At 52.1% G+C, this 23,742-nt stretch overlaps 1 protein-coding gene across 2 annotated transcripts in view; it reads right to left on the bottom strand.

The window, feature by feature from the left end:
- Window positions 1-23,742, bottom strand: part of LOC121580555 (ras-related protein Rab-12-like) — a 53,996-nt gene that overhangs the window by 5,671 nt on the left and 24,583 nt on the right. For both annotated transcript variants that reach the window (XM_045224657.1, XM_045224656.1), the window contains exons 3-4: window positions 10,634-10,772; window positions 2,926-3,015 (exon numbers count right to left, since the gene is read on the bottom strand). In XM_045224657.1, the coding sequence (XP_045080592.1) occupies window positions 2,926-3,015; window positions 10,634-10,772 (229 nt within the window). The remainder of the gene's footprint in view (window positions 1-2,925; window positions 3,016-10,633; window positions 10,773-23,742) is intronic.

The raw sequence follows: 23,742 nt of genomic DNA, 5'->3' as shown, positions 1-23,742 counted from the left end.
GGACAACTTCACCACATCAAAAGGGACGATGGATGGGGCCATGTATAGTCAAATATTGGGTAAGAACCTCCTTCCCTCAGCCAGGGCATTGAAAATGGGTCGTGGATGGGTATTCCAGCATGACAATGATCCAAAACACACGGCCAAGGCAACAAAGGAGTGGCTCAAGAAGAAGCACATTAAGGTCCTGGAGTGGCCTAGCCAGTCTCCAGACCTTAATCCCATAGAAAATCTGTGGAGGGACCTGAAGGTTCGAGTTGCCAAACGTCAGCCTTGAAACCTTAATGACTTGGAGAAGATCTGCATAGAGGAGTGGGACAAAATCCCTCCTGAGAGGTGTGCAAACCTGGTGGCCAACTACAAGAAACGTCTGACCTCTGTGATTGCCAACAAGGGTTTTGCCACCAGGTACTAAGTCAAGTTTTGCAGAGGGGTCAAATACTTATTTCCCTCATTCAAATGCAAATCAATTTATAACATTTTTGACATGCGTTGTTCTGGATGTTTTTGTTGTTATTCTGTCTCTCACTGTTCAAATAAACCTACCATTAAAATTATAGACTGATCATGTCTTTCTCAGTGGGCAAATGTACAAAATCAGCAGGGGATCAAATACTTTTTTCCTCACTGTATAAAAGCCTATATAGCAGATGTACAGTGCCTTCGGAAAGTATTCAGACCACTTGACTTTTTCCACATTTTGTTACGTTACAGCCTTATTCTAAGATGGAGTAAAAAAAACAATTTCCTCAGCAATCTACACACAATACCCCATAATGACAAAGCAAAAACAGGTTTTTAGACATTTTTGCAAATGCATTAAAAACAAAAAACAGAAATACCTTATTTACATACTTATTCAGACCCTTTGCTATGAGACTCCAAATTGAGCTCAGGTGCATCCTGTTTCCATTGATCATCCTTGATGTTTCTACAACTTGATTGGAGTCCACCTGTGGTAAATTCAATTGATTGGACATGATTTTGAAAGGCACACACCTGTCTATATAAGGTCCCAGAGTTGACAGTGCATGTCAGAGCAAAAACCAAGCCATGAGGTCGAAGGAATTGTCCGAAGAGCTCCGAGACAGGATTGTGTCGAGGCACAGATCTGGGGCATTGAAGGTCCCCAAGAACACAGTGGCCTCCATCATTCTTAAATGGAAGAAGTTTGGAACCTCCAAGACTCTTCCTAGAGCTGGCCGCCCGGCCAAACTGAGCAATCGGGGAGAAGGGCTTTGGTCAGGGAGGTGAACAAGAACCCGATGGTCACTCTGACAGAGCTCTAGAGTACCTCTGTGGAGATGGGAGAACCTTCCAGAAGGACAACCATCTCTGCAGCACTCCACCAATCAGGCCTTTATGGTAGAGTGGCCAGATGGAAGCCACTCCTCAGTAAAAGGCACATGACAGCCCGCTTGGAGTTTGCCAAAAGGCACCTAAATGACTCTCAGACCATGAGAAACAAGATTCTCTGGTCTGATGAAACCAAGATTGAACTCTTTGGCCTGAATGCCAAGCGTCACATCTGGAGGAAACCTGGCACCATCCCTACGGTGAAGCATGGTGGTGGCAGCATCATGCTGTGGGGATGTTTTTCATCGGCAGGGACTGGGAGACTAGTCAGGATCGAGGGAAAGATGAACGGAGCAAAGTACAGAGAGATCCTTGATGAAAACCTGCTCCAGAGCGCTCAGGACCTCAGACTGGGGCGAAGGTTCACCTTCCAACAGGACAACGACCCTAATCACACAGCCAAGACAACGCAGGAGTGGCTTCGGGACAAGTCTCTGAATGTCCTTGAGTGGCCCAGCCAGAGCCCAGACTTGAACCCGATCGAACATCTCTGGAGAGACCTGAAAATAGCTGTGCAGCGACGCTCCCCATCCAACCTGACAGAGCTTGAGAGGATCGGCAGAGAAGAATGGGAGAAACTCCCCAAATACAGGTGTACCAAGCTTGTAGCATCATACCCAAGAAGACTCGAGGCTGTAATCGCTGCCAAAGGTGCTTCAACAAAGTACTGAGTAAAGGGTCTGAATACTTATGGAAATGTAAAATTCCAGTTTTTATACATTTCCAAAAATGTCTAAAAACCTGTTTTTGCTTCGTCGTTATGGGGTATTGTGTGTAGATTGATGAGGAAAAAATACAATTTAATCTATTTTAGAATAAAATTGTCTCACACAGTGCTCAACTTTAGAACGGCTGTCAGTCAAAGCCCATACAGAGCTGTGAAGACATTTATACATTTCCTCCCTCTAATGATTGAGGTGAGGATATTGTCTGTTATCTGATCCTAGATCAGTATTAGACTCACCCTCTCTGCAGTCTGTTTAGTGATGATGCTGATCCTAGATCAGTATTAGACTCACCCTCTCTGCAGTCTGTTTAGTGATGATACTGATCCTAGATCAGTATTAGACTCACCCTCTCTGCAGTCTGTTTAGTGATGATGCTGATCCTAGATCAGTATTAGACTCACCCTCTCTGCAGTCTGTTTAGTGATGATGCTGATCCTAGATCAGTATTAGACTCACCCTCTCTGCAGTCTGTTTAGTGATGATGCTGATCCTAGATCAGTATTAGACTCACCCTCTCTGCAGTCTGTTTAGTGATGATGCTGATCCTAGATCAGTATTAGACTCACCCTCTCTGCAGTCTGTTTAGTGATGATGCTGATCCTAGATCAGTATTAGACTCACCCTCTCTGCAGTCTGTTTAGTGATGATGCTGATCCTAGATCAGTATTAGACTCACCCTCTCTGCAGTCTGTTTAGTGATGATGCTGATCCTAGATCAGTATTAGACTCACCCTCTCTGCAGTCTGTTTAGTGATGATGCTGATCCTAGATCAGTATTAGACTCACCCTCTCTGCAGTCTGTTTAGTGATGATGCTGATCCTAGATCAGTATTAGACTCACCCTCTCTGCAGTCTGTTTAGTGATGATGCGGTCTGTCTCACAGTCCAGCTTGTTCCCCACTAGCAGCAGCTCTGCCTCCTCTGAAGCATACTGACCAATGACAGGAGAGATCAGTGGTAAGTTCTGACACAACACACAGACAGACAGACAGACAGGCAGAAAGACAGACAGGCAGGCAGGCAGGCAGACAGGCAGGCAGGCAGACAGGCAGACAGGCAGACAGGCAGACAGGCAGACAGGCAGGGTAGTGAGATGTGAAACCCTGGTCCTCCAGTACCCCCCAACACCCTGGTCCTCCATTACCCCCCAACACCCTGGTCCTCCAGTACCCCCCCCCCAACACCCTGGTCCTCCAGTACCCCCCCAACACCCTGGTCCTCCAGTACCCCCAACACCCTGGTCCTCCAGTACCCCCCCAACACCCTGGTCCTCCAGTACCCCCCAACACCCTGGTCCTCCAGTACCCCCAACACCCTGGTCCTCCAGTACCCCCAACACCCTGGTCCTCCAGTACCCCCAACACCCTGGTCCTCCATTACCCCCCCAACACCCTGGTCCTCCAGTAGCCCCCCACCCCAACACCCTGGTCCTCCAGTACCCCCCAACACCCTGGTCCTCCAGTACCCCCCAACACCCTGGTCCTCCAGTACCCCCAACACCCTGGTCCTCCAGTACCCCCAACACCCTGGTCCTCCAGTACCCCCCAACACCCTGGTCCTCCATTACCCCCCCAACACCCTGGTCCTCCAGTACCCCCAACACCCTGGTCCTCCAGTACCCCCAACACCCTGGTCCTCCATTACCCCCCAACACCCTGGTCCTCCAGTACCCCCCAACACCCTGGTCCTCCAGTACCCCCCAACACCCTGGTCCTCCAGTACCCCCCAACACCCTGGTCCTCCAGTACCCCCAACACCCTGGTCCTCCAGTACCCCCCAACACCCTGGTCCTCCAGTACCCCCAACACCCTGGTCCTCCAGTACCCCCCAACACCCTGGTCCTCCAGTACCCCCAACACCCTGGTCCTCCAGTACCCCCCAACACCCTGGTCCTCCATTACCCCCCAACACCCTGGTCCTCCATTACCCCCCAACACCCTGGTCCTCCAGTACCCCCCAACACCCTGGTCCTCCAGTACCCCCAACACCCTGGTCCTCCAGTACCCCCCAACACCCTGGTCCTCCATTACCCCCCAACACCCTGGTCCTCCAGTACCCCCCCAACACCCTGGTCCTCCAGTACCCCCCAACACCCTGGTCCTCCAGTACCCCCCAACACCCTGGTCCTCCAGTACCCCCCAACACCCTGGTCCTCCAGTACCCCCCAACACCCTGGTCCTCCATTACCCCCCAACACCCTGGTCCTCCAGTACCCCCCAACACCCTGGTCCTCCAGTACCCCCCAACACCCTGGTCCTCCAGTACCCCCCAACACCCTGGTCCTCCAGTACCCCCCCAACACCCTGGTCCTCCAGTACCCCCCCCAACACCCTGGTCCTCCAGTACCCCCCAACACCCTGGTCCTCCAGTACCCCCCAACACCCTGGTCCTCCAGTACCCCCCAACACCCTGGTCCTCCAGTACCCCCCAACACCCTGGTCCTCCAGTACCCCCCAACACCCTGGTCCTCCAGTACCCCCCAACACCCTGGTCCTCCAGTACCCCCCCCAACACCCTGGTCCTCCAGTACCCCCCACCACCCTGGTCCTCCAGTACCCCCCACACCCTGGTCCTCCAGTACCCCCAACACCCTGGTCCTCCAGTACCCCCCCCAACACCCTGGTCCTCCAGTACCCCCCAACACCCTGGTCCTCCAGTACCCCCCCAACACCCTGGTCCTCCAGTACCCCCCCCAACACCCTGGTCCTCCAGTACCCCCCAACACCCTGGTCCTCCAGTACCCCCCCAACACCCTGGTCCTCCAGTACCCCCCAACACCCTGGTCCTCCAGTACCCCCCAACACCCTGGTCCTCCAGTACCCCCAACACCCTGGTCCTCCAGTACCCCCCAACACCCTGGTCCTCCAGTACCCCCCCAACACCCTGGTCCTCCAGTACCCCCCCCAACACCCTGGTCCTCCAGTACCCCCCCAACACCCTGGTCCTCCAGTACCCCCCCAACACCCTGGTCCTCCAGTACCCCCCAACACCCTGGTCCTCCAGTACCCCCCCAACACCCTGGTCCTCCAGTACCCCCCCAACACCCTGGTCCTCCAGTACCCCCCCAACACCCTGGTCCTCCAGTACCCCCCCCAACACCCTGGTCCTCCAGTACCCCCCCAACACCCTGGTCCTCCAGTACCCCCCCCAACACCCTGGTCCTCCAGTACCCCCCAACACCCTGGTCCTCCAGTACCCCCCCAACACCCTGGTCCCCCAGTACCCTCTCCAGTACCCCCAACACCCTGGTCCTCCAGTACCCCCCAACACCCTGGTCCTCCAGTACCCCCAACACCCTGGTCCTCCAGTACCCCCCCAACACCCTGGTCCTCCAGTACCCCCCAACACCCTGGTCCTCCAGTACCCCCCCAACACCCTGGTCCTCCAGTACCCCCCCAACACCCTGGTCCTCCAGTACCCCCCAACACCCTGGTCCTCCAGTACCCCCCAACACCCTGGTCCTCCAGTACCCCCAACACCCTGGTCCTCCAGTACCCCCAACACCCTGGTCCTCCAGTACCCCCCCAACACCCTGGTCCTCCAGTACCCCCCAACACCCTGGTCCTCCAGTACCCCCCCAACACCCTGGTCCTCCAGTACCCCCCCAACACCCTGGTCCTCCAGTACCCCCCCAACACCCTGGTCCTCCAGTACCCCCCCAACACCCTGGTCCTCCAGTACCCCCCAACACCCTGGTCCTCCAGTACCCCCAACACCCTGGTCCTCCAGTACCCCCCAACACCCTGGTCCTCCAGTACCCCCAACACCCTGGTCCTCCAGTACCCCCCAACACCCTGGTCCTCCAGTACCCCCCAACACCCTGGTCCTCCAGTACCCCCAACACCCTGGTCCTCCAGTACCCCCCAACACCCTGGTCCTCCAGTACCCCCAACACCCTGGTCCTCCAGTACCCCCAACACCCTGGTCCTCCAGTACCCCCCCAACACCCTGGTCCTCCAGTACCCCCCAACACCCTGGTCCTCCAGTACCCCCCAACACCCTGGTCCTCCAGTACCCCCAACACCCTGGTCCTCCAGTACCCCCCAACACCCTGGTCCTCCAGTACCCCCAACACCCTGGTCCTCCAGTACCCCCCCAACACCCTGGTCCTCCAGTACCCCCAACACCCTGGTCCTCCAGTACCCCCAACACCCTGGTCCTCCAGTACCCCCCAACACCCTGGTCCTCCAGTACCCCCCAACACCCTGGTCCTCCAGTACCCCCCAACACCCTGGTCCTCCAGTACCCCCCAACACCCTGGTCCTCCAGTACCCCCCAACACCCTGGTCCTCCAGTACCCCCCCAACACCCTGGTCCTCCAGTACCCCCCAACACCCTGGTCCTCCAGTACCCCCAACACCCTGGTCCTCCAGTACCCCCCCAACACCCTGGTCCTCCAGTACCCCCAACACCCTGGTCCTCCAGTACCCCCCAACACCCTGGTCCTCCAGTACCCCCCAACACCCTGGTCCTCCAGTACCCCCCAACACCCTGGTCCTCCAGTACCCCCCAACACCCTGGTCCTCCAGTACCCCCCCAACACCCTGGTCCTCCAGTACCCCCCAACACCCTGGTCCTCCAGTACCCCCAACACCCTGGTCCTCCAGTACCCCCCAACACCCTGGTCCTCCAGTACCCCCCAACACCCTGGTCCTCCAGTACCCCCCAACACCCTGGTCCTCCAGTACCCCCCAACACCCTGGTCCTCCAGTACCCCCCAACACCCTGGTCCTCCAGTACCCCCCAACACCCTGGTCCTCCAGTACCCCCCAACACCCTGGTCCTCCAGTACCCCCCAACACCCTGGTCCTCCAGTACCCCCCAACACCCTGGTCCTCCAGTACCCCCCCAACACCCTGGTCCTCCAGTACTCCCCCCAACACCCTGGTCCTCCAGTACCCCCCAACACCCCTGGTCCTCCAGTACCCCCCAACACCCTGGTCCTCCAGTACCCCCCAACACCCTGGTCCTCCAGTACCCCCCAACACCCTGGTCCTCCAGTACCCCCAACACCCTGGTCCTCCAGTACCCCCCAACACCCTGGTCCTCCAGTACCCCCCAACACCCTGGTCCTCCAGTACCCCCCAACACCCTGGTCCTCCAGTCCCCCCACCACCCTGGTCCTCCAGTACCCCCCAACACCCTGGTCCTCCAGTACCCCCCAACACCCTGGTCCTCCAGTACCCCCCCCCAACACCCTGGTCCTCCAGTACCCCCCAACACCCTGGTCCTCCAGTACCCCCCAACACCCTGGTCCTCCAGTACCCCCCAACACCCTGGTCCTCCAGTACCCCCAACACCCTGGTCCTCCAGTACCCCCCAACACCCTGGTCCTCCAGTACCCCCCAACACCCTGGTCCTCCAGTACCCCCAACACCCTGGTCCTCCAGTACCCCCAACACCCTGGTCCTCCAGTACCCCCCAACACCCTGGTCCTCCAGTACCCCCCAACACCCTGGTCCTCCAGTACCCCCCAACACCCTGGTCCTCCAGTACCCCCCAACACCCTGGTCCTCCAGTCCCCCCCAACACCCTGGTCCTCCAGTACCCCCCAACACCCTGGTCCTCCAGTACCCCCCCAACACCCTGGTCCTCCAGTACCCCCCAACACCCTGGTCCTCCAGTACCCCCCCAACACCCTGGTCCTCCAGTACCCCCAACACCCTGGTCCTCCAGTACCCCCCAACACCCTGGTCCTCCAGTACCCCCCAACACCCTGGTCCTCCAGTACCCCCCAACACCCTGGTCCTCCAGTACCCCCCAACACCCTGGTCCTCCAGTACCCCCCAACACCCTGGTCCTCCAGTACCCCCCAACACCCTGGTCCTCCAGTACCCCCCCAACACCCTGGTCCTCCAGTACCCCCAACACCCTGGTCCTCCAGTACCCCCCAACACCCTGGTCCTCCAGTACCCCCCAACACCCTGGTCCTCCAGTACCCCCAACACCCTGGTCCTCCAGTACCCCCCAACACCCTGGTCCTCCAGTACCCCCCAACACCCTGGTCCTCCAGTACCCCCAACACCCTGGTCCTCCAGTACCCCCCAACACCCTGGTCCTCCAGTACCCCCCAACACCCTGGTCCTCCAGTACCCCCCAACACCCTGGTCCTCCAGTACCCCCCAACACCCTGGTCCTCCAGTACCCCCAACACCCTGGTCCTCCAGTACCCCCCAACACCCTGGTCCTCCAGTACCCCCAACACCCCTGGTCCTCCAGTACCCCCCAACACCCTGGTCCTCCAGTACCCCCAACACCCTGGTCCTCCAGTACCCCCCCAACACCCTGGTCCTCCAGTACCCCCAACACCCTGGTCCTCCAGTACCCCCCAACACCCTGGTCCTCCAGTACCCCCCAACACCCTGGTCCTCCAGTACCCCCCAACACCCTGGTCCTCCAGTACCCCCCCAACACCCCTGGTCCTCCAGTACCCCCCAACACCCTGGTCCTCCAGTACCCCCCAACACCCTGGTCCTCCAGTACCCCCCAACACCCTGGTCCTCCAGTACCCCCAACACCCTGGTCCTCCAGTACCCCCCCAACACCCTGGTCCTCCAGTACCCCCCAACACCCTGGTCCTCCAGTACCCCCCAACACCCTGGTCCTCCAGTACCCCCCAACACCCTGGTCCTCCAGTACCCCCCAACACCCTGGTCCTCCAGTACCCCCCAACACCCTGGTCCTCCAGTACCCCCCAACACCCTGGTCCTCCAGTACCCCCAACACCCTGGTCCTCCAGTACCCCCAACACCCTGGTCCTCCAGTACCCCCAACACCCTGGTCCTCCAGTACCCCCCAACACCCTGGTCCTCCAGTACCCCCCAACACCCTGGTCTCCAGTACCCCCCAACACCCTGGTCCTCCAGTACCCCCAACACCCTGGTCCTCCAGTACCCCCCAACACCCTGGTCCTCCATTACCCCCCCAACACCCTGGTCCTCCAGTACCCCCAACACCCTGGTCCTCCATTACCCCCAACACCCTGGTCCTCCAGTACCCCCCAACACCCTGGTCCTCCAGTACCCCCCAACACCCTGGTCCTCCAGTACCCCCAACACCCTGGTCCTCCAGTACCCCCCCAACACCCTGGTCCTCCAGTACCCCCCCAACACCCTGGTCCTCCAGTACCCCCCAACACCCTGGTCCTCCAGTACCCCCCAACACCCTGGTCCTCCAGTACCCCCCCAACACCCTGGTCCTCCAGTACCCCCAACACCCTGGTCCTCCAGTACCCCCCAACACCCTGGTCCTCCAGTACCCCCAACACCCTGGTCCTCCAGTACCCCCCAACACCCTGGTCCTCCAGTACCCCCCAACACCCTGGTCCTCCAGTACCCCCCAACACCCTGGTCCTCCAGTCTACCCCCCAACACCCTGGTCCTCCAGTACCCCCAACACCCTGGTCCTCCAGTACCCCCCAACACCCTGGTCCTCCAGTACCCCCCAACACCCTGGTCCTCCAGTACCCCCCCAACACCCTGGTCCTCCAGTACCCCCAACACCCTGGTCCTCCAGTACCCCCCAACACCCTGGTCCTCCAGTACCCCCCACCCCCCAGCACCCTGGTCCTCCAGTACCCCCAACACCCTGGTCCTCCATTACCCCCCAACACCCTGGTCCTCCAGTACCCCCAACACCCTGGTCCTCCAGTACCCCCCAACACCCTGGTCCTCCAGTACCCCCAACACCCTGGTCCTCCAGTACCCCCCCAACACCCTGGTCCTCCAGTACCCCCCCAACACCCTGGTCCTCCAGTACCCCCAACACCCTGGTCCTCCAGTACCCCCCACCCCAACACCCTGGTCCTCCAGTACCCCCAACACCCTGGTCCTCCATTACCCCCCAACACCCTGGTCCTCCAGTACCCCCAACACCCTGGTCCTCCAGTACCCCCAACACCCTGGTCCTCCATTACCCCCAACACCCTGGTCCTCCAGTACCCCCAACACCCTGGTCCTCCATTACCCCCAACACCCTGGTCCTCCAGTACCCCCCCCACCCCAACACCCTGGTCCTCCAGTACCCCCCAACACCCTGGTCCTCCAGTACCCCCAACACCCTGGTCCTCCAGTACCCCCCCACCCCAACACCCTGGTCCTCCAGTACCCCCAACACCCTGGTCCTCCAGTACCCCCAACACCCTGGTCCTCCAGTACCCCCCACAACACCCTGGTCCTCCAGTACCCCCAACACCCTGGTCCTCCAGTACCCCCCAACACCCCTGGTCCTCCAGTACCCCCAACACCCTGGTCCTCCAGTACCCCCCAACACCCTGGTCCTCCAGTACCCCCCAACACCCTGGTCCTCCAGTACCCCCCAACACCCTGGTCCTCCATTACCCCCCAACAGTACACATTTTTGTTGTAGCCCTGGACAAGCACACCTCATTCAACTCATTGAGGGCTTGATGATTAGTTGACAAGTTGAATGAGGTGTGCTTGTCCAGGGTTACAATAAAAATGTGTACTGTACCACATAAGGGTTCTCAAACCCACACTCTGAAAACCCACCAAGCTATCAAAAGCTGTTCCAAGAGTTTTTCATCTTACCTTGTCGATCATCTTCATCCATTTGGGTAGGTCGTCGAAGGTTTCCTGCTTGGTGATATCATAGACCAGTACTATTCCCTTGGCCCCACGGTAGTAGGCCGAGGTTATACTGTTGAATCTCTCCTGACCAGCTGTATCCCTGGAGGTACAGGACACATCACACATCAGACTGGATCTATTAGTTAGGGCCAGGACACATCGCATATCAGACTGGATCTATTAGTTAGAGACAGGACACATCACACATCAGACTGGATCTATTAGTTAGGGCCAGGACACATCGCATATCAGACTGGATCTATTAGTTAAGGCCAGGACACATCACATATCAGACTGGATCTATTAGTTAGAGACAGGACACATCCCATATTAGACTGGATCTATTAGTTAGAGACAGGACACATCACATATCAGACTGGATCTATTAGTTAGGGCCAGGACACATCACATATCAGACTGGATCTATTAGTTAGAGACAGGACACATCCCATATTAGACTGGATCTATTAGTTAGACAGGACACATCACATATCAGACTGGATCTATTAGTTAGGGCCAGGACACATCACATATCAGACTGGATCTATTAGTTAGGGCCAGGACACATCACATATCAGACTAGATCTATTAGTTAGGGCCAGGACACATCACATATCAGACTGGATCTATTAGTTAGGGCCAGGAGGTTTTCCAGACAATCTGTCCTGACTGACGAGTTAGTCTGGAAAACCTCCTGGCCCTATCTGTCCTGACTGAGTCTGTCTTGTACAGGTCACATGGGAAGGAAGGACCCCGACAGGTTTCATTATTTTGTTGAAGTTTGTATAGATATCCATATACAAGCTAAGAAAGGATCGAACTTCACGTAGGTAAATATTGGTATTGAATTATAGGCCATGTTCTCTCTAAGCTGCGTGCGCAGCAGCCTGAGCCTGTCGTGCAGCTCCTCCGGGACTGCCTAGCAGAAACATCAGCCCACAGAGAGAAGGACGAACTTGAACTTCACTCAGCTTTCTAGAGCGGTGGTCACCAACCGGTCGATCGTGATTCCACCTCCAAGGCATTACCAGTCGATCGCCAAACGTTTCTGTAAAAAACCCAACGATAAAGCCTTGTGTTCCTATTTTGTTTTATTCGTCTCGGGCTGTTGGCGGCAGGTGAACCCGATTCAGCTGCCCTGGGCGCCGGGTAGGCCAACTGCCATTTTGAACAATTGCATGTGTCTGAAGGCAAATCAAGTGCGCTATAGGCCTACCGCTGGCCAATCGGCTGGCTCAGATGACCGTGTCTGCAGTAACGTACCAGGCGTAAAAAGAAAGCTACAGCAAAGTTGATACTGTGAGATTTCAAAACGTTTAAAACCACGACTAGAGAGAGAGAGACTGTCAACGAATACAGCAATGAGATGCTGTTTTTATGAGTGAGTTCATGTTTAAGTTCTTACTCAGCGCTGTCAACACTTTGTATTCAACACTTTTATAAGCCATAAAATGCGCGTTCTTCCCATTTCCACTCAGCACTACAACAAGCACTGCAGCAGTAATGAATGAGTAGGAAAGTGGATCTATAGGCTTGTGTTGTTATTGTTAGCGGCTTGGGGCTTTTTTTAATATCGAGGAATATTTCACATTCTCTGTTCATAGGAGTAACATGAATTTGAGCAGGAGGCAGAAATAATGCGGTGCGACTCGAGTTTCGCCATCATCTGGAAGACTGTGTCCCCTTTTTGGTCCGTGTCAGCGGAGGAAAGCGAGAGCGGAGGGATGTTGAGAGGCGAAGGAAAGGGAGAGCGGAGGGCTGGTGAGAGGCGAACCCCTCAGTCTGCTGAGACTGACCATCACATGCAAGCACCATCAGCCCAGTAAAAGAAATAAAAAGCTAATTATATAAAATGTATGCTCACTCAGCTGTGCTGCACAAGTAAATACAACAGCGGATCTATTACCGATGTGATCATAAAGCCTACCTCAAATGTTTTAATATAACAATGTATTGGCAGGGCAATTCAAGCAAAGCCAATACACAGTCATACTGTATTGGGCCTATAGCTTACTACACAAACCTCATTGCTACAGTACTGTTTTTAATTGGTTAATGTTGCATAGGCTTATCTTTTTTAAGTCATGTTAATAAAAAAAATCTGAGCGGTAGATCTCGGCCTGCATTCTGACTCAAAGTGATCTGGACTCAGAAAAGGTTGGTGACCACTGTTCTAGAGTTCTCCATGTTAACTCTATCAACGTTTCCCTTTACTGTGGCAAGTGTGATCGAATCAACGCGATATTATCCACTTTCAATGCAACATACCGAAACAAATCGAACTACGCAAGAGATTTTGTTGTAGGCGGAACCCATCGGAGTAGGATTCTATTGCATTGACAAGCAGGACTCAGCCCGTACTCCTCACAGACCGGTGCGGCATAACCAATCAGAGCTGCAGTAGACCTATATGCAAATAGACCATTGCCATATATGGATCTGTGCCATTTACTTTGAACTGGACTGTGTTTACAGCATGAGCGGTTGTGAGTAGATGCGCTTGTTTTGAGATCAAAGCGAGAGCTGCATGTAGCCACGTGTGAACATTTAGTTCATATCCTTTGCTAGTTAGTGAGTTATTAGCCCTGTTATAGATCATTTATAGTCAGCAATAGGGGAGTGATTGGTTCCTACAAGAGCACAAAACATGTACATTTATAGACATCTTTGAAAAGCGACTCAGGTAAAGAGCTTTATTTTTGTCTTAAAAGGGGCAGTGTTGTATTTTGAGACAGGCTTGAATAAGCTAAGTAGCCAATAGGCAGAGGGTAGCATCATTTGTCTGATTCTCTGTAATAATGGTATGGGCATAATAATGCATTTTATTTTGTAAAGTGGTTTCTTGTATCAAAACAACAACATTTTCAGTCACCTCGTTGTCTGAAAGACAAGTGGATATACAGGTTAATGTCAAGTCTCATGGAATATAGGCCTACATTGAACAACACACATTGGGCTGAATGATAGAACAGCTATTTCCATGTTAAAATGTTATGGGATGCATTTTCTCCATTGTTTTTGATGGTAGGCCACTCTGGTAGGCCTACATTATGATCAAATAGCCACTTAAAACTAACATATTGTTCATAGTAAACGCGTGCTGGAAGTTCCACTGAATTTTCACAACGTTCAAGTTTGCGCTCAGCAGACCTGAAATTTGCTCCGGGCCGAAAAATGTGAGGGAACGTTGATTAGTGGTAATCTAATAGTATGATGAAGCTGATTAGCCCGTCAAGCCTAGCTGGCGATTAAAGTAAAGTAGCAACTACATCTCTTCACGCTCCTGTACCTTGGCCCTGCTAGCCTGGCGCTGTCTCCATACCTTGGCCCTGCTAGCCTGGCGCTGTCTCCATGTGTGACTCACTGGAAGTCCGTCAGTCAGTCAGTCAGTCAGTCAGTCAGTCAGTCAGCCAGCCAGTCAGTCAGTCAGTGTATGAGCAGCAGGAGAGAAGCTGCAGCATCACATGGCATGGTAGAGCAGGGTTACATGGAGACTGACTGATGTAACCTAGGTAGAGCAGGGTTACATGGAGACTGACTGACTGATGTAACCTAGGTAGAACAGGGTTACACGGAGACTGACTGACTGATGTAATCTAGGTAGAGCAGGGTTACATGGAGACTGACTGACTGATGTAACCTAGGTAGAACAGGGTTACACGGAGACTGACTGACTGATGTAATCTAGGTAGAGCAGGGTTACATGGAGACTAACTGATGTAACCTAGGTAGAGCAGGGTTACATGGAGACTGACTGACTGATGTAACCTAGGTAGAGCAGGGTTACATGGAGACTGACTGACTGATGTAACCTAGGTAGAGCAGGGTTACATGGAGACTAACTGATGTAACCTAGGTAGAGCAGGGTTACATGGAGACTGACTGATATGTAACCTAGGTAGAGCAGGGTTACATGGAGACTGACTGATGTAACCTAGGTAGAGCAGGGTTACATGGAGACTGACTGTCTGATGTAACCTAGGTAGAGCAGGGTTACATGGAGACTGACTGACTGATGTAACCTAGGTAGAGCAGGGTTACATGGAGACTGACTGATGTAACCTAGGTAGAGCAGGGTTACATGGAGACTGACTGATGTAACCTAGGTAGAGCAGGGTTACATGGAGACTGACTGACTGATGTAACCTAGGTAGAGCAGGGTTACATGGAGACTGACTGATGTAACCTAGGTAGAGCAGGGTTACATGGAGACTGACTGATGTAACCTAGGTAGAGCAGGGTTACATGGAGACTGACTGATGTAACCTAGGTAGAGCAGGGTTACATGGAGACTGACTGACTGATGTAACCTAGGTAGAGCAGGGATTACATGGAGACTGACTGATGTAACCTAGGTAGAGCAGGGTTACATGGAGACTGACTGATGTAACCTAGGTAGAGCAGGGTTACATGGAGACTGACTGATGTAACCTAGGTAGAGCAGGGTTACATGGAGACTGACTGATGTAACCTAGGTAGAGCAGGGATTACATGGAGACTGACTGACAGTGATGTAACCTAGGTAGAGCAGGGTTACATGGAGACTGACTGATGTAACCTAGGTAGAGCAGGGTTACATGGAGACTGACTGATGTAACCTAGGTAGAGCAGGGTTACATGGAGACTGACTGTCTGATGTAACCTAGGTAGAGCAGGGTTACATGGAGACTGACTGACAGTGATGTAACCTAGGTAGAGCAGGGTTACATGGAGACTGACTGATGTAACCTAGGTAGAGCAGGGTTACATGGAGACTGACTGATGTAACCTAGGTAGAGCAGGGTTACATGGAGACTGACTGTCTGATGTAACCTAGGTAGAGCAGGGTTACATGGAGACTGACTGACTGATGTAACCTAGGTAGAGCAGGGTTACATGGAGACTGACTGATGTAACCTAGGTAGAGCAGGGATTACATGGAGACTGACTGATGTAACCTAGGTAGAGCAGGGTTACATGGAGACTGACTGATGTAACCTAGGTAGAGCAGGGTTACATGGAGACTGACTGACTGATGTAACCTAGGTAGAGCAGGGTTACATGGAGACTGACTGACTGATGTAACCTAGGTAGAGCAGGGTTACATGGAGACTGACTGACTGATGTAACCTAGGTAGAGCAGGGTTACATGGAGACTGACTGACTGATGTAACCTAGGTAGAGCAGGGTTACATGGAGACTGACTGAGATGTAACCTAGGTAGAGCAGGGTTACATGGAGACTGACTGATGTAACCTAGGTAGAGCAGGGTTACATGGAGACTGACTGATGTAACCTAGGTAGAGCAGGGGTTACATGGAGACTGACTGACTGATGTAACCTAGGTAGAGCAGGGTTACATGGAGACTGACTGATGTAACCTAGGTAGAGCAGGGTTACATGGAGACTGACTGACAGTGATGTAACCTAGGTAGAGCAGGGTTACATGGAGACTGACTGATGTAACCTAGGTAGAGCAGGGTTACATGGAGACTGACTGACTGATGTAACCTAGGTAGAGCAGGGTTACATGGAGACTGACTGACTGATGTAACCTAGGTAGAGCAGGGTTACATGGAGACTGACTGATGTAACCTAGGTAGAGCAGGGTTACATGGAGACTGACTGACTGATGTAACCTAGGTAGAGCAGGGTTACATGGAGACTGACTGACTGATGTAACCTAGGTAGAGCAGGGTTACATGGAGACTGACTGACTGATGTAACCTAGGTAGAGCAGGGTTACATGGAGACTGACTGACTATGTAACCTAGGTAGAGCAGGGTTACATGGAGACTGACTGACTGATGTAACCTAGGTAGAGCAGGGTTACATGGAGACTGACTGATGTAACCTAGGTAGAGCAGGGTTACATGGAGACTGACTGACTGATGTAACCTAGGTAGAGCAGGGTTACATGGAGACTGACTGATGTAACCTAGGTAGAGCAGGGTTACATGGAGACTGACTGACTGATGTAACCTAGGTAGAGCAGGGTTACATGGAGACTGACTGATGTAACCTAGGTAGAGCAGGGTTACATGGAGACTGACTGATGTAACCTAGGTAGAGCAGGGTTACATGGAGACTGACTGATGTAACCTAGGTAGAGCAGGGTTACATGGAGACTGACTGACTGATGTAACCTAGGTAGAGCAGGGTTACATGGAGACTGACTGATGTAACCTAGGTAGAGCAGGGTTACATGGAGACTGACTGACAGTGATGTAACCTAGGTAGAGCAGGGTTACATGGAGACTGACTGATGTAACCTAGGTAGAGCAGGGTTACATGGAGACTGACTGATGTAACCTAGGTAGAGCAGGGTTACATGGAGACTGACTGACTGATGTAACCTAGGTAGAGCAGGGTTACATGGAGACTGACTGATGTAACCTAGGTAGAGCAGGGATTACATGGAGACTGACTGACAGTGATGTAACCTAGGTAGAGCAGGGTTACATGGAGACTGACTGATGTAACCTAGGTAGAGCAGGGTTACATGGAGACTGACTGATGTAACCTAGGTAGAGCAGGGTTACATGGAGACTGACTGATGTAACCTAGGTAGAGCAGGGTTACATGGAGACTGACTGACTGATGTAACCTAGGTAGAGCAGGGTTACATGGAGACTGACTGATGTAACCTAGGTAGAGCAGGGTTACATGGAGACTGACTGACAGTGATGTAACCTAGGTAGAGCAGGGTTACATGGAGACTGACTGATGTAACCTAGGTAGAGCAGGGTTACATGGAGACTGACTGACATGTAACCTAGGTAGAGCAGGGTTACATGGAGACTGACTGATGTAACCTAGGTAGAGCAGGGATTACATGGAGACTGACTGACGTGATGTAACCTAGGTAGAGCAGGGTTACATGGAGACTGACTGATGTAACCTAGGTAGAGCAGGGTTACATGGAGACTGACTGATGTAACCTAGGTAGAGCAGGGTTACATGGAGACTGACTGACTATGTAACCTAGGTAGAGCAGGGTTACATGGAGACTGACTGATGTAACCTAGGTAGAGCAGGGTTACATGGAGACTGACTGATGTAACCTAGGTAGAGCAGGGTTACATGGAGACTGACTGATGTAACCTAGGTAGAGCAGGGTTACATGGAGACTGACTGACTGATGTAACCTAGGTAGAGCAGGGTTACATGGAGACTGACTGATGTAACCTAGGTAGAGCAGGGTTACATGGAGACTGACTGATGTAACCTAGGTAGAGCAGGGTTACATGGAGACTGACTGACTGATGTAACCTAGGTAGAGCAGGGTTACATGGAGACTGACTGATGTAACCTAGGTAGAGCAGGGTTACATGGAGACTGACTGACTGATGTAACCTAGGTAGAGCAGGGTTACATGGAGACTGACTGATGTAACCTAGGTAGAGCAGGGTTACATGGAGACTGACTGACTGATGTAACCTAGGTAGAGCAGGGTTACATGGAGACTGACTGATGTAACCTAGGTAGAGCAGGGTTACATGGAGACTGACTGTCTGATGTAACCTAGGTAGAGCAGGGTTACATGGAGACTGACTGCTGATGTAACCTAGGTAGAGCAGGGTTACATGGAGACTGACTGACTGATGTAACCTAGGTAGAGCAGGGTTACATGGAGACTGACTGATGTAACCTAGGTAGAGCAGGGATTACATGGAGACTGACTGATGTAACCTAGGTAGAGCAGGGTTACATGGAGACTGACTGATGTAACCTAGGTAGAGCAGGGTTACATGGAGACTGACTGACTGATGTAACCTAGGTAGAGCAGGGTTACATGGAGACTGACTGATGTAACCTAGGTAGAGCAGGGTTACATGGAGACTGACTGACTGATGTAACCTAGGTAGAGCAGGGTTACATGGAGACTGACTGATGTAACCTAGGTAGAGCAGGGTTACATGGAGACTGACTGACGTGATGTAACCTAGGTAGAGCAGGGTTACATGGAGACTGACTGATGTAACCTAGGTAGAGCAGGGTTACATGGAGACTGACTGATGTAACCTAGGTAGAGCAGGGTTACATGGAGACTGACTGATGTAACCTAGGTAGAGCAGGGTTACATGGAGACTGACTGATGTAACCTAGGTAGAGCAGGGTTACATGGAGACTGACTGATGTAACCTAGGTAGAGCAGGGTTACATGGAGACTGACTGACTGATGTAACCTAGGTAGAGCAGGGTTACATGGAGACTGACTGATGTAACCTAGGTAGAGCAGGGTTACATGGAGACTGACTGACAGTGATGTAACCTAGGTAGAGCAGGGTTACATGGAGACTGACTGACAGTGATGTAACCTAGGTAGAGCAGGGTTACATGGAGACTGACTGATGTAACCTAGGTAGAGCAGGGATTACATGGAGACTGACTGACTGATGTAACCTAGGTAGAGCAGGGTTACATGGAGACTGACTGACTGATGTAACCTAGGTAGAGCAGGGTTACATGGAGACTGACTGATGTAACCTAGGTAGAGCAGGGTTACATGGAGACTGACTGACTGATGTAACCTAGGTAGAGCAGGGTTACATGGAGACTGACTGACTGATGTAACCTAGGTAGAGCAGGGTTACATGGAGACTGACTGATGTAACCTAGGTAGAGCAGGGATTACATGGAGACTGACTGATGTAACCTAGGTAGAGCAGGGTTACATGGAGACTGACTGATGTAACCTAGGTAGAGCAGGGTTACATGGAGACTGACTGACTGATGTAACCTAGGTAGAGCAGGGTTACATGGAGACTGACTGATGTAACCTAGGTAGAGCAGGGTTACATGGAGACTGACTGACTGATGTAACCTAGGTAGAGCAGGGTTACATGGAGACTGACTGATGTAACCTAGGTAGAGCAGGGTTACATGGAGACTGACTGACTGATGTAACCTAGGTAGAGCAGGGTTACATGGAGACTGACTGATGTAACCTAGGTAGAGCAGGGTTACATGGAGACTGACTGACTGATGTAACCTAGGTAGAGCAGGGTTACATGGAGACTGACTGATGTAACCTAGGTAGAGCAGGGTTACATGGAGACTGACTGATGTAACCTAGGTAGAGCAGGGTTACATGGAGACTGACTGATGTAACCTAGGTAGAGCAGGGTTACATGGAGACTGACTGACTGATGTAACCTAGGTAGAGCAGGGTTACATGGAGACTGACTGATGTAACCTAGGTAGAGCAGGGTTACATGGAGACTGACTGACGTGATGTAACCTAGGTAGAGCAGGGTTACATGGAGACTGACTGATGTAACCTAGGTAGAGCAGGGTTACATGGAGACTGACCTGATGTAACCTAGGTAGAGCAGGGTTACATGGAGACTGACTGACTGATGTAACCTAGGTAGAGCAGGGTTACATGGAGACTGACTGATGTAACCTAGGTAGAGCAGGGATTACATGGAGACTGACTGACTGTAACCTAGGTAGAGCAGGGTTACATGGAGACTGACTGATGTAACCTAGGTAGAGCAGGGTTACATGGAGACTGACTGATGTAACCTAGGTAGAGCAGGGTTACATGGAGACTGACTGATGTAACCTAGGTAGAGCAGGGTTACATGGAGACTGACTGACTGATGTAACCTAGGTAGAGCAGGGTTACATGGAGACTGACTGATGTAACCTAGGTAGAGCAGGGATTACATGGAGACTGACTGACTGATGTAACCTAGGTAGAGCAGGGTTACATGGAGACTGACTGATGTAACCTAGGTAGAGCAGGGTTACATGGAGACTGACTGATGTAACCTAGGTAGAGCAGGGTTACATGGAGACTGACTGACTGATGTAACCTAGGTAGAGCAGGGTTACATGGAGACTGACTGATGTAACCTAGGTAGAGCAGGGTTACATGGAGACTGACTGACTGATGTAACCTAGGTAGAGCAGGGTTACATGGAGACTGACTGATGTAACCTAGGTAGAGCAGGGTTACATGGAGACTGACTGATGTAACCTAGGTAGAGCAGGGTTACATGGAGACTGACTGACAGTGATGTAACCTAGGTAGAGCAGGGTTACATGGAGACTGACTGATGTAACCTAGGTAGAGCAGGGTTACATGGAGACTGACTGATGTAACCTAGGTAGAGCAGGGTTACATGGAGACTGACTGACTGATGTAACCTAGGTAGAGCAGGGTTACATGGAGACTGACTGTTGATGTAACCTAGGTAGAGCAGGGTTACATGGAGACTGACTGACTGATGTAACCTAGGTAGAGCAGGGTTACATGGAGACTGACTGATGTAACCTAGGTAGAGCAGGGATTACATGGAGACTGACTGATGTAACCTAGGTAGAGCAGGGTTACATGGAGACTGACTGATGTAACCTAGGTAGAGCAGGGTTACATGGAGACTGACTGATGTAACCTAGGTAGAGCAGGGTTACATGGAGACTGACTGATGTAACCTAGGTAGAGCAGGGTTACATGGAGACTGACTGACTGATGTAACCTAGGTAGAGCAGGGTTACATGGAGACTGACTGATGTAACCTAGGTAGAGCAGGGTTACATGGAGACTGACTGATGTAACCTAGGTAGAGCAGGGTTACATGGAGACTGACTGATGTAACCTAGGTAGAGCAGGGTTACATGGAGACTGACTGACTGATGTAACCTAGGTAGAGCAGGGTTACATGGAGACTGACTGATGTAACCTAGGTAGAGCAGGGTTACATGGAGACTGACTGAATGTAACCTAGGTAGAGCAGGGTTACATGGAGACTGACTGATGTAACCTAGGTAGAGCAGGGTTACATGGAGACTGACTGACTATGTAACCTAGGTAGAGCAGGGATTACATGGAGACTGACTGACGTGATGTAACCTAGGTAGAGCAGGGTTACATGGAGACTGACTGATGTAACCTAGGTAGAGCAGGGTTACATGGAGACTGACTGATGTAACCTAGGTAGAGCAGGGTTACATGGAGACTGACTGACTGATGTAACCTAGGTAGAGCAGGGTTACATGGAGACTGACTGACAGTGATGTAACCTAGGTAGAGCAGGGTTACATGGAGACTGACTGATGTAACCTAGGTAGAGCAGGGTTACATGGAGACTGACTGACTGATGTAACCTAGGTAGAGCAGGGTTACATGGAGACTGACTGATGTAACCTAGGTAGAGCAGGGTTACATGGAGACTGACTGATGTAACCTAGGTAGAGCAGGGTTACATGGAGACTGACTGACAGTGATGTAACCTAGGTAGAGCAGGGTTACATGGAGACTGACTGATGTAACCTAGGTAGAGCAGGGTTACATGGAGACTGACTGATGTAACCTAGGTAGAGCAGGGTTACATGGAGACTGACTGACTGATGTAACCTAGGTAGAGCAGGGTTACATGGAGACTGACTGATGTAACCTAGGTAGAGCAGGGTTACATGGAGACTGACTGACAGTGATGTAACCTAGGTAGAGCAGGGTTACATGGAGACTGACTGATGTAACCTAGGTAGAGCAGGGTTACATGGAGACTGACTCTGATGTAACCTAGGTAGAGCAGGGTTACATGGAGACTGACTGTCTGATGTAACCTAGGTAGAGCAGGGTTACATGGAGACTGACTGACTGATGTAACCTAGGTAGAGCAGGGTTACATGGAGACTGACTGATGTAACCTAGGTAGAGCAGGGTTACATGGAGACTGACTGATGTAACCTAGGTAGAGCAGGGTTACATGGAGACTGACTGATGTAACCTAGGTAGAGCAGGGTTACATGGAGACTGACTGTCTGATGTAACCTAGGTAGAGCAGGGTTACATGGAGACTGACTGACTGATGTAACCTAGGTAGAGCAGGGTTACATGGAGACTGACTGATGTAACCTAGGTAGAGCAGGGATTACATGGAGACTGACTGATGTAACCTAGGTAGAGCAGGGTTACATGGAGACTGACTGATGTAACCTAGGTAGAGCAGGGTTACATGGAGACTGACTGATGTAACCTAGGTAGAGCAGGGTTACATGGAGACTGACTGATGTAACCTAGGTAGAGCAGGGTTACATGGAGACTGACTGACTGATGTAACCTAGGTAGAGCAGGGTTACATGGAGACTGACTGATGTAACCTAGGTAGAGCAGGGTTACATGGAGACTGACTGACTGATGTAACCTAGGTAGAGCAGGGTTACATGGAGACTGACTGATGTAACCTAGGTAGAGCAGGGATTACATGGAGACTGACTGACAGTGATGTAACCTAGGTAGAGCAGGGTTACATGGAGACTGACTGATGTAACCTAGGTAGAGCAGGGTTACATGGAGACTGACTGATGTAACCTAGGTAGAGCAGGGTTACATGGAGACTGACTGTCTGATGTAACCTAGGTAGAGCAGGGTTACATGGAGACTGACTGACAGTGATGTAACCTAGGTAGAGCAGGGTTACATGGAGACTGACTGATGTAACCTAGGTAGAGCAGGGTTACATGGAGACTGACTGTCTGATGTAACCTAGGTAGAGCAGGGTTACATGGAGACTGACTGACTGATGTAACCTAGGTAGAGCAGGGTTACATGGAGACTGACTGTCTGATGTAACCTAGGTAGAGCAGGGTTACATGGAGACTGACTGACTGATGTAACCTAGGTAGAGCAGGGTTACATGGAGACTGACTGATGTAACCTAGGTAGAGCAGGGATTACATGGAGACTGACTGATGTAACCTAGGTAGAGCAGGGTTACATGGAGACTGACTGATGTAACCTAGGTAGAGCAGGGTTACATGGAGACTGACTGATGTAACCTAGGTAGAGCATGGTTACATGGAGACTGACTGATGTAACCTAGGTAGAGCAGGGTTACATGGAGACTGACTGACTGATGTAACCTAGGTAGAGCAGGGATTACATGGAGACTGACTGATGTAACCTAGGTAGAGCAGGGTTACATGGAGACTGACTGATGTAACCTAGGTAGAGCAGGGATTACATGGAGACTGACTGATGTAACCTAGGTAGAGCAGGGTTACATGGAGACTGACTGATGTAACCTAGGTAGAGCAGGGTTACATGGAGACTGACTGACTGATGTAACCTAGGT

The sequence above is a fragment of the Coregonus clupeaformis genome, chromosome 14, assembly GCF_020615455.1.
Source record: "Coregonus clupeaformis isolate EN_2021a chromosome 14, ASM2061545v1, whole genome shotgun sequence".
Lineage (NCBI taxonomy): Eukaryota > Metazoa > Chordata > Actinopteri > Salmoniformes > Salmonidae > Coregonus > Coregonus clupeaformis.
This window is presented reverse-complemented; position numbering and strand designations above follow the sequence as displayed.